Source organism: Scaptodrosophila lebanonensis, unplaced genomic scaffold, assembly GCF_003285725.1.
Source record: "Scaptodrosophila lebanonensis strain 11010-0011.00,11010-0021.00 unplaced genomic scaffold, SlebRS2 tig00000163-arrow-arrow-pilon, whole genome shotgun sequence".
NCBI lineage: Eukaryota > Metazoa > Arthropoda > Insecta > Diptera > Drosophilidae > Scaptodrosophila > Scaptodrosophila lebanonensis.
In genome coordinates this window covers 597633-609931 of record NW_022060598.1, presented here as the reverse complement: position 1 = coordinate 609931, position 12299 = coordinate 597633, and the positions used below count along the sequence as shown (strand labels likewise).

Here is a 12299-nt window from a genome sequence, read left to right as displayed (position 1 = left end):
TTTTGGAAAAAATCTCGTACTGCGTACAAATATATTTAAGGCACTCGTGCACAACATTTCTTGTCTCTGGCTCTTACAGTCTCTGAGATCTAGGTGTTCATACGGACGGACAGATATGGCTAAGTCGACCTGTCGTGTCATGCTGATCAAGAATATGTAGTATGTTTTACATTTTTCACTTTGCAAAAACCGTATATAAAGAATTTGATTTCAATAATATATTAGGGACGCCTGGCTTAGCTCAGTGAGATAGTGGGAATCTCCCAATATAAGTTCGTTCCTTGAGTAGGCACTCGGGTCAAATCATGCCGCATCCATCATGACAGAAGCATGATTAAATAATACATGCTAATATAATTACAAAGTGTGTACGTTAGTAGCGTGAGAAACCAATGTAACTTTTCTATCTTTTTGAAAGTGTTGATTTGTTGTCGCGCATTTTAGTTCGACCTAAATTCATGCAGGACACTGTTCGCTTTTCTTTAACGATATTAAAACAAATTTGGTGTATCGCAGCTAGCTGAATATTTTCAATCATTTACGCTCGAAATTTTCAACAATACTTAACGCTTATATTATAGAAAATTTTCTCACTAACATCACAAAACGTACAAAACACAAATATAATATGGCCGACAAACCAAAACGCCCACTATCTGCTTACATGCTGTTTCTGCAGAGCGCACGCGAGTCAATCAAGCGCGAGAATCCTGGCATTACGGTTACTGAGGTCGCGAAGCGCGCTGGCGAACTCTGGCGCGCAATGAAGGACAAGTCTGTGTGGGTGGCAAAGGCAGCCAAGGCCAAGAATGCTTACGATCGTGCCATGAGACAGTTCCAGGCGAATGCTGGCAGCAATGCAGCCAAAGCTCGTGGTGCCAAGAAGCGCCGCGCAAAGCCAGCGAAGAAACCATTGAAAAAGGGCAAGAGGGCTCAGCCCCAGGACGAGAGCGACTAAAAGAACAACAGTGGACCTGGACAATTGTCGTCAGATGTTAATATTTATCTACTCCAAGCTAAACACCCATCCACCCGATTCCACCCCCATCAAATAACCTACAAAAATCATTATACAACAACAAAGATCCGATTAAAAATTGCGTTAGCGTTAGCCAGCTTCAATTGCCGCCTTAAGAAAAATCACTGCTGTTTCTATTTTTTCAAGACTCTAACTCCAACTCTAGGTTTGTGCAAATCTGGGGCAGTTTGTGCCTAAGAAATATATTTATACTCTACATGAAATGTAGAAGAGTATATTAGGTTTGCGGAAGGTGAAACATGTAACCCCATAAAGTATATATCTTCTTGATCAAGACGAGTCGATCTTTGTCTGCCCGTCCGTCCGTCCGTCCGTCCGACCGTATGAACACCTGCATCTCAGAGACTATAAGAGCTAGAGACACCAAAATTTCCAAAAAGATGGCTTATGTGTGTACGCTGGATTTTTCCAATAAAAGGAAATACTATGCATTGCTGGGCAACCTTTAAGAATTAGTTTTGTTCAATTCGTTTAAAGTGACGCCCATTTGTTGTGCCGCAGGGCGTTTTCTTTTATCTAAAATCGTGTATTTCTATGTATTTTTCGTGTTGTGTACTAAGACGCAGACCCATTGGAGGCTGGTGGTAATGCTAAATAAACAGCAGACCAGTCGCGCTCTATGCGGATTAATGAACAGCAAACTGAAGCCAATCGCCCACTGATTTACGAGTGTACAGTGTCAATTGATCCGGTCGCCCTTAGATGTCCATGCCCGCCCGCTGCCTCTGGGGCAACGGCAGCAAAAACAAAAGCTTAGCATGCCAAATGAAATCAAATTCAACAACTTAACGCCATCATGATGATGGCATCATCATTATCACCCTCATTGCTGATGTATAGTATACGAGTATTGTCTGTTGTCTGTTGTCATCTGTGCTCAGTGGAGCAAAGTAACTTGTTTATTTTGGTAGACGAAGCCAATTGTTTTGGGCCAAGTTGGGGGCATCTAAGTCAGTGTACAAAAGAATCGCCTACAGTGTATTAAACATAACTAAAGTAAGTGCTTTCCCGTGAGTGTGTGCGTGTATATGTGTGGCTGTCGTTGCTGTAAATGTGGGTAGCCAGCGGGTATGCTGCCGCAACTGTCACTGCCCCTGCCACTACGGCCACTGTCGCATCATTAAAGCGAGTAAATTGCATTTTGAAACATAAATCGCATCCAAATTCAATTAACTGCATTAACTGTGAATGGCAGAGCGCTTTGAAACTGTTACTGTAACTGAAGCTGCTCTCTATACTTGTAGTAGTGCGGTCGGGATGCTGGGGTCGGGGTCAACAGTTCGGGTGCGAGACTGGTTTCTTGCTTCGATACATTTGTAAGCTCATTTGGCACAAAATCTCATTAACTGCCTGCCCCTCCTTCCTTCCTTCCTTCATTCCATCCATCCTTCCATCCTCCACAACACAACACAACACTGATGAGGCTGTTGACGCTGGCGCCGAATTCACAGACGATGGCCCCCGTCCGTGTCCATGGCAGAAGCAAAGGCAAAGGCAACGCTCCTGATAATTAGTAACGTTTGTAATTGAATATAGCAAAGCGTTATGATGTTGCCATTTACTTCTTCTTCTTTCCACGCCTCCTCCCCCCCCCACTCCCCCCTGCCAAGTCTATGTGTATATCAGAGCTCTTATCAATGAATCGTGGCGTGTGCGGGGAAACCAGTTTAATGGCCCACCATAGAAATATCTAATACTTGAATTTTTATTTTCCCCACTCACTCACTGTACTTTAATGCCTTCTTCCCTGCGCTCCACATTATAAGTCCACTTGCTCTTTATTTCATTTTTATTTTCATTTTGCTTCTCTAGACAAAAGCCATGCAATGAAGGAAAAATAACCTTTCAGTGGAGTACTTTTTCTTATCAAATCAGAGCGGCTAGCATGTTATTTATAATATTTATTTTTAGAGAAAATCTTCCTTTTTCTGAAGCCCACGGGGTTCTCAAAGCTTTTGTGAAAAAGTGGAAAAAATAAACAACTCTTTAGAAGCAGTATTGTAAAACTCCAGGGAAAAAGGAATGACTTTGTAATGAATATTTATTTAAAAAGCAAAGGCAACAATAAAACTGAAGGCTGAAAATATACCACACGTGTTCTATATTTCTGCATGAATTGTGGATAAAAATTCAATTAAATAAAATATATTGTTATCTATACAAATTATTAATATGAAGAAGAACCATTTCATTTCCATATGAATAGAAACTATACCTGCAGGTAACAGTTAAACTTATAATAGGCAACATTTATAGCAGATCTGGCATAAATATTTTAATATAGGTAAAAAAAAAATAGAATTAGAATAGCAAATAATTTGTAAAATGAAGTTACTCCCAAGAGTATGTATAGTTTAGTACTTATAACATGATCTCTTCTAAATGTGTAAATTGAAAGAAACAAAATTGTATTGAATAACTAACAAGTAACTGTATTTTTATACCCTGTACCCGTAGGGTAAAAAGGGTATATTAGGTTTGTGCAAAGTATGTAACATACAGAAGGAAGCAACTCCGACCCCATAAAGTATATATATTCTTGATCAGCATGACGAGAGAAATCGATCTAGACATGTCCGTCCGTCTGTCCGTCCGTCTGTCCGTCCGTCTGTCCGTCTGTCTGTCCGTCTGGATGAACGCGAGGATCTCAGAAACTATAAAAGCTATAATAACCAAAGTTGGCATCCAGATTCTCCTAGGTCCGAGACAGGACGAGTTTATTTTTTTTTTTTAATTTTCCCCCCCTTCCCCCGCTACAGAATTTCGTCAATAGCGTCCACATTTCAAATGCTACCTAAACCAAACTTTGCACACATAATTTATATATAATTGTCTACTGTTGTTCAACATTTTATTCAATTTATTCTGTCAATTCTAAGAAAAGTTATTAGCGAAACAAATTCTCGCCAGCCCCCAACAACCCCACCAAACTGCAGCAACAAGTTCGCTCGTCTTCTTCCTCTTTTTGCTGCTGCTATGGGCGCATATAACTCAGTGACAGAAGTTTACCTGGGTACAGGGTATTACACTGTCGGGCTTGCTCGACTGTAGCGTTCTCTCTTGTTTAACTTATTTGTGTGGAAATTATTTGGCTGTCCGAACGTGGCTTTAGTTACTTACCAGTGCTGCAATGATGAGTTTCGCAATTAACGCACAGTGGCTTACAATTTATTGCGAACACATTGACTACTTTGTTTGCTCAGTTATACTATATATATACCCATATTTTCATATTCTCATTTATATATTTATATGTATGAAACACTTGAATTTATTGCTGTTGGCACCTTTTTGTTTGCAGCTATAATTTTAAATTGATTGCAGGCGATGCATTACTAAAATCAATTCGTTAATTACACGCTGCAGCGACATTTGTAATCAAAACCTATGAGCTATGTACACACACACACACACACACACACACACAGACACAAATGTCCAAGTGCAGACTGCCTGCCCAGTTTTGGGGTGGCTCTTGTGTTTACATGTACACCAAAGGGCATTAATATAGACACGACGCTTGAAGAGATACACAAACATGAACGCCCGGTTCAATTGCATTTGGCCAGTGGCTATACTACTATGCTATGTATATGTATATGTTGTTGCTGTTGTTGTTGTTGTTGCTGTTAGTGGCGCTGTTTCTGTGCAAAATCGCGTGGCACATCATTACAACATCGTCTGTAATTGGCACTTCAGCTCAAGTAGGCAGTAAATATGAGCACAGCTCGCCAACAGGCCACTCAGGTGAAAGGACAGACACACACACACACACACCAATGCAGAGGCACATACATGTACATGTACGTACGTACGTGTATATGCATACAAGTATATTGTTGCCCTATCATCGACCGTCTTTGGTTGGCCAACTATTTATGTGAAATGTTTATAATTAAATACCGCAGAGTCATTTAAATTCAGTGAACAGGCAAAAAGTAGTTTAGGTAAACAATCAGGCAGCCATATACGTACACACGTATGCTCCTCCATACTTGTAGCTAAATATAGTAGCTCAGCACAAACACAAGCACACACACACACACACACAAACACACATACACGTGTAGGTATACAGACTCACAAGGGCTGCCATTAGACCACTCTGGTCTGTTAACAAATGGGCTCATTTTACTGCTAAGCCGCTCGCTTAAATGGCTGCCAAATTGCACAGCACTGCCACTGCCTGTTAAGCAGAGGCAGTTTAGCGAGGAGGGGGCCGGTAAGGTCGGTAAGGCATCCATTTTGTTTGCGTACCCTCCTGCTGGGCCGCTGCTCCTGCTCCTTCTCCTACTGCTGCTGCTGCTGCTGCTGCCGTTGTGCAGCGGGCCAGGCTCTAATTCAATTGTAAAGCGCAAAGCGTGGCAACATTGTTTGTAATTTTCCTAGCCAGTTATGGTAAACGCGCTTGCCCACACATAATGCCCATTAATGGTGATATATGTATGTCTATGTGTACGTCTGCGTGAGTATAAGTGTGTTCTCTAGTCTGTGTTCTCTTTAGAGCGCTGGGACAAGTTAAGCCGACACGGGAACAACTCGTCGAACAACTGCATAAATATGCATTCGGGTCGTAAAATGTTGTTAACTGCATGTGTTCCCCTCCCCATCGAAGTTCGCGCAAATCAATTAGAAGGATGGACTTTTGGGCAGCACAGAGTCCAAAACGGACAAACAGAGCGGTAATTAGGCAAAGCAGTAAAGTGGCTTCATATCTGCATCGCTGTATAATTTTTGAACAAAACCAATTAGGAAGTACTTACGAAATTATTTACCACTCCTTGAAATCTTTTTTTTTTTATATATATACAAGTATATATATATATTTTTGCTAAGAATCGGGCTGCAAAAATTGGCGATAACAAAACAGTTAACTATTGCAGAAGCGGCAAACTTACTAAATGTACAAAAAAAATATAAATGCCTACCCCTCGAAAATTTTCCTTCTTTATTAAAACGAAAATTAAATATATCTGGCTTGTTAAGTCGAAAAGGTAAAGAACAATTAATTGTGCAATAAAACATATTCAAGAGTCACTCTTTATGAACATTTTTTTCTAACATGATTTCGAAGTAAATACCAAGAACCTGCTAGAATAAAATGGCAATACGTTCACAACAATACAAAAATATGTTGCTTCTGAATCGACTCAAGACGGTCTAAAAGCGATTTTCTCCAAAACGGAAGATAATACTGGGATATGCAATACAATCGCATAACTGATCCCATGCCACCTCTGTCTAAAGACAATTTAAAGATTTGCAAATCATTTACCCGATAATTCTATTTACGTATAATACTATCTGCTTAAGCTGATTCCTACATACAGTGATGAAAAAAAACATACAAATTTTTTCCTTCAGAATAGAATTATTTTTACAAAATATTTATCAAATTACATGCTTAAATTAAAAAAAAAAAAAAAACAAGCTTCGTGAAAATTTCGATTGCGAAAAAAGTCTATTTTTAGTTTAGTTTTAGTTTAAACTGAAGAGAATACATTTTTAAATTCCAAGAAACCAACAATATATTAAACTTGTGGTTATTACTAATTTTTGGAGACACCGATAGATTGCACCAGTTCGGCATAAATTGAGAGGGATCAATGGTCGGCGCTTTTTGCCATAAATCGTGTCCATTTTTCAACTTAAGCCCAGACATTTTCTTTTTGAATATCCCCCTTGGATGCGTGTTCTGTGGGATTGAGGGTCATTTCATCAAAGAAACTTTGTTCTCTTGGAACCATTTTTTTTCTAAACTTGCGTTTAGGGTCATTATCTTGCATTAACTTCTATATTAACGCCAGTTCTGCCTCAGCGTAAGGAAGCATTGTGCTGTTAAGCATATCCATGTAATCCATAGTGCCGGAAGTGGAAAAATATTCCTATATATTAAGCTTTATAATTTTTAAAGCACATTCCCGACCATGAGCTTTATTTTTGGGTCAAATATTTCAGCCGAAGTACGTATGTATTAAAACGAAATCACAAGTACCTTTAACCAATTAGTTGATCGGAAATTGAAGACTGAAGTTTTTAGTGAAGAACTGAATGTCGTTTCCATTATTTTGTCCATCAATGTATATACAAGCTGTGCTATAAATATTAGTCGTTTATACTAAGTTAAGGCATCAGTTAATTCACATCGAATATTTGCGTTCGCGTCAATCCAAATAGTTGTAGTTGGGTGCGCTCTCAACTCAACTCAAATTTTGAGACGAATTTAGAGCACAAATAAAAAAAAAAGTACACCTATGGGTGTGTTTTTGTGGGTGGAACGTGTTTACTATACTTTGCTCTTTTGGCAAAGGACGCAAAACAACAACTAAAAAGCCACGCAACGAAACTTTGAACTAACAAAACATGTCAGAGCCAAACCCAAAGGCCGCAGCACAAAAGCAACATAGGGACAGCAACAATAACAGCAAGAAAAATAGCAGCAACAACAACGACATCGTTTAACTTTTTCGGTTCGCATTGTGCCGTGTTGTGTACAACGAGGCGTATGAAGAATTATTTTTACAATTTCAATGTCAACGCGTCGAGCGCTGTACGGTGAGCGTTGAGCGTGCCATGAGCCGCAGGCCACAGGCCAAGCGAAGGCCAAATGATAGGTAGAGTTTGTGGGAGGCAGAGTGGGAGGAATGGGCGTTTTGTGCCATTCACAACCAAACCAACAAGTCCTTATAAATTTATACGCAGCTTATTTTCATTCAAGCATATCGTCTTTGTCGTCGCTGCGAGACATTCTCGTGGGCGTGGCAAAAAAAAAAAAAACTCTAAGCCGTAAAATGTAAACTGAAATTGAAACGAGGCGCGGCACGGCGCAGCGCAATGCGCACAGCTGCCTGTGGCATCCCTACAGCCCCCACCTCCCCAGTCGTGGGAATTGTGTACTGCCCAGGCCGAACGAAATGCAAATAGAAGGCTACCACACAACGATTGAGCGCTGCCTGCCTCTGACTCTGCTTCTGATTCTGCCACACGCACACGAATCCCGCCACTGCCGCTGCCCCAACTCAATGCCACATTAAAAAATCATTTTCAATAACGCGCTCGGCTGCTGTGCTGCATCCACATCCACATCCACAACCCCACAACCCCACCACCACCAGCAACACCCACTTTCCGAGCTTAAAAAGCTGTCGCCAATGTCGATTCTTTGCATATCGCATGCTTTGCCGCACGTGTTGAGCGCCACATCGCGCTCTCTGTGGCAGCGTTTTCCATTTCTGGTTTATAGCTCGTTTATAGCTATACCCCGAAGTGGGCGTACCAGAATCCCGCCAATAATGTAGAGCGGCTGCTTTAAACTCATGACGAGGCAAGTCAACGAAATCATCTGGGTAGAGCTCATCACATTTGCAATTTGTAATTATTTTTGCGAGCTATAGATTTGTCTTTAAATACAAATAGGATTTTTTTCCACATATGTCAACCAAACTGGACAAAATTATTAATTTTCTCTTTTTCTATAATTTAAAAAAAAAAACAAATTTTAAATATTTTTAATATACTCTAAGCATATAGAGCAAGAGTAGATAACTTAATTAATTATGCTCATTAATTTATAATTTCGAAGCAAATAATAATAATAATATCAAGAACAAAATTCTTTTTTTCTAATTTTTAAAATACATATATTTTGAAAATACTCTAAGCATTGTAAGTTCTAAACGTCTGTTGAAGACAGAAAAAATAAAAAGAATAAAATTAGTTTTTCATTTTCTACCATTTCTAAAATGTTATTTTGTCGCCTATTTTTTAAATAGTCTAGTCATATTTTTAGATAACTTCATTAATTATGCTCATTAAGTTATAATTTCGAAACATTTCTTGAAGACAGAAAATATCAAGAACTCTGTGCCAAGCTGTGACTAAATTATTATTCTCTGTTTCTATATATATATATATGTTTTTTATTTTTTTTTTGGGGCTATCTCTTTTTAAAATACTTGTAGCAATATATGCTTTATTAATTAATACTTTATTAATAGTGTTCATTAAATGATACGTTCTAAGACATAACATATTAGGGACTGTCTTTTTCTATAACTTTATGTTTTTCTATAACTTTTAATATATTAGATTGTTGTATATTTTTAAAATACTTGCAATCATATTTGTTAATTATGTTTATTAAATTGAAAGTTCTAAGCAATTCTTGAACACAGAAAATATCAAGAACAAAATTATTTTTCTGTTTTTCTATAATTAATTAAATTATTTTTTATTTTTTTTAAATACTCTAAGCTTATAGAGTAAGAGTAAATAACTTCATACGTTATGCTCATTTTACTTTCGAAAAACCTCTTAAAATATCAAGAACAAAATTGATTTTTGTTTTTTTCTATAATTTTTAAAATTATTTTATTATATTAATTACGATGCAAAACACCTCTTGAAGACAGACAATATCAAGAACGAAATTATTTTTCTCCTTTTCTAGAATTTTTTAAATTGTACTTTATTAGTCTATTGGTAAAATACTTGTAGCAAAATATGCTTAGATCAGTTCAGTAATTATGTTCAAGAACTACAAGTAATTTGAAAATGCTTAGTGGACGTGGCTTGTTGAGTATTGTGTGAAAAGCAATTGTATAGCCATGGGGGAATGTTTATGAGGAAATACCTAGAACAAAGTAGGTGGCAGTTGGTTTTTGTTCATTCTCTGGCACTGGCACTGGCACAGGCACTGGCACAGGCAATGACACAGGCAGTGGCAGTGGCTGGCTCCGAGTTTGTGCGTCATCTGCTTGGATAACCGAAATAATTGCATGTTGACCAAATGTATAACGTTCGGTCGACATTGAGATGCAACAATGGCAGTCGTAGTTGTGAGAAATTCATTAGAAGCTGTCAACGTTACGTATGCGCAATATTTGTGTCAGACATAACGCATACGCAGTGTAGGCAGCCGCATGCAGGAATTTTAGCAAAAGCTTGCACGACATAATTAGAATTGTTGAAGTTGACAGGAGTGTGGGCGAGTAGAAGTGTGTGTATGGGGGAGGGGAGGGGAGGGGAGGGGCGGCGGATCTGCGGTGATATAACTGTACCTGAAGTCTAGCTATTAAGCCGTGTAAATGCGTGTCAATGCAAATGCATATGTAAATGTGTGTGTGTGTTTGTGTGTTTGTGAGACTTTCAATGCCACACACACACACGCACACACTGCACTACAGTTGTTGTCGTTGTCGTTGTCGTTGTGGCTGTTGCTTGTAATCCCAAATGATGCTGCTTGAGCACACTGCCCAAGTGAGCGTACAACAATATTTTAACGATGTACCCCAAAAATAAAACGCCAAGGACGTTGTGGATGAGCGACGAGCGAGGACTACAATGCTGATGTGGATATGATGATGACAATGTTCAATATGGGTATGGCAGAGCGTTAGTGTGTTAGTCTGTGTGTGTTTTGTGTGTCATTAAATGTTTTGTTATTGTTGGTGTACCTGCCGCTCTGCTGCTTTTTACAAAAACTTGTATAATTGCATTGCACAAGGATAAGCGATGAATGGCAACAATAGGAGCCAACAAAATAATGAAACAATGACTGTCAGGCATAGGCGATGCATATATGTATGTATGTATACATATATATATATATATATATATATATATATATACATATGTGTGCGTGTGTGTGTGTGAGCGAGTAGACAAAAGCAAAATGTCAAGTTTAATTGTTTGTCTGTCATTAGCGCAAATGCAGTCGAGCGTGTGTTTGTGCTTTTGCTAATTTTGTGCAATTAAATTTGCTTTTCATTTTACTTTCCCACATACAATATAACTGTATACGTGTGTGTGTGTGTGTGTGCTTAACAAAGGAATCAAATACTGTTACAATAACTTTTGCTGCGTGCATTTGCGGTGGGGCTCTCTCGAGCGAACCACTTAAACAGCATCACGCTCGGTTGAATATGTTTTGATTAAGCCAAGTAGAACGAACACATTTTAGCCAAGCTAAGGGTGTAACAAGGGGCAAGCTGCGCGGACGATAAGAGGGGTAGGGGGGATAGGGGGGATGGAGGTGACGTGCTTGGGTGGCAAAACAACCGCATGAACATATACATACGTATAGTATGCTCGACTATAGTATACATATGTGGGATTGTGTGTGCACCACACACTCGGTAGGCACGTTTATATACTCGACCAACCAAACAAATGCGCGTGTTCGCACACACACATACACAGACGGCTTGTGTGTGTGTGTGTGTGCTGGTCAGGCCGTGAGTTTGTGAATGACGTGACGTTCTTGTTGTTGTTCCAGTTGTTGCCATTTCGCGCGCTGCTGATGACATGCCCTTTTACATTCCTTCAAAAATAGGGAACAGCAACAGCCACAGCGGAAGTGTGTGCGTAAGTGTGTGTATGTGTGTGTGTTAGCGCCATCCACACATTCAAGTCTTTCTTGGCCCAGCGCACGCAATCCGTGGAATGCAGCAGCCACATACAAAATGCACCCTAGGCTCTAGCTGAAGGTAAAAAATATATAAAAATTATTGGAACGCACTTGATTCGAACTCGAGCGAGGACTGTCTCTGAAGAGGGACATCAGCTCATAAACCTTGAGTTCTCACGCAGGCTTGTTTGTGATCGTGCGTTTGAGTTGGATTATTCAAAAATATGAAATACGATCGTCATCCACTTATGGGTATTTGAATGGACAGGCTGTTCTCATCTTTTAACTTATTTCTTCCAAAATATTAAGGCAGCATAAAATCATTATTTAGTTTCATCTAACGAGTTTATTTAATTTAGAAATCTATTTACATAAATCTATCATACTTATTGTATAAATATGAAAATATGTTTTGGTTAGTTTTGCATACTTGTACACTCGTATGTTATAAAGCAATTTTTCTGAAAAACTTGAAAACAACATTTTTTTGAAACAACAAAAATAATTCTTAAGCGCAATTTGAGATTCAAATTTCAGCATGCAGTTTTCCAAATGAAAAGCACTTCATTTTTCGAAGAAACTTAAACTGATTATAAAACAGTTTGTCCTGCCTGTCTGGTGTTTCAATACAGCCCAAGCGATAAGAGCTGGGCAGCTGAAATTTGGGAAAATCGACCTCAAACGATCTCCAAAGATTGTGTTCAAATTCTTCATCTTCACTTGAACTGTAAGCTTGCTTAGCTTACCCAAAAAAATGATACAAAATGGGTCCGTTTTGAAAAAGTCGACCCCCAAAAAAAGGACATTTGAAATATGGAAAGGAAAAAGAAATAAATCAAGGTCAAATGGAAT

The 12299-nt window shown here is 38.8% G+C and overlaps 2 protein-coding genes across 5 annotated transcripts in view; both read left to right on the top strand.

The window, feature by feature from the left end:
- Nucleotides 1-12299, top strand: part of LOC115629758 (amyloid-beta-like protein) — a 104281-nt gene that overhangs the window by 79130 nt on the left and 12852 nt on the right. The gene's annotated exons all lie outside the window — the stretch shown is intronic.
- Nucleotides 629-1140, top strand: LOC115629761 (high mobility group protein D-like). The gene has a single exon (XM_030526307.1). The coding sequence runs from the start codon at nt 629-631 to the stop codon at nt 956-958; it is 330 nt and encodes a 109-aa protein (XP_030382167.1). The 3' UTR covers nt 959-1140.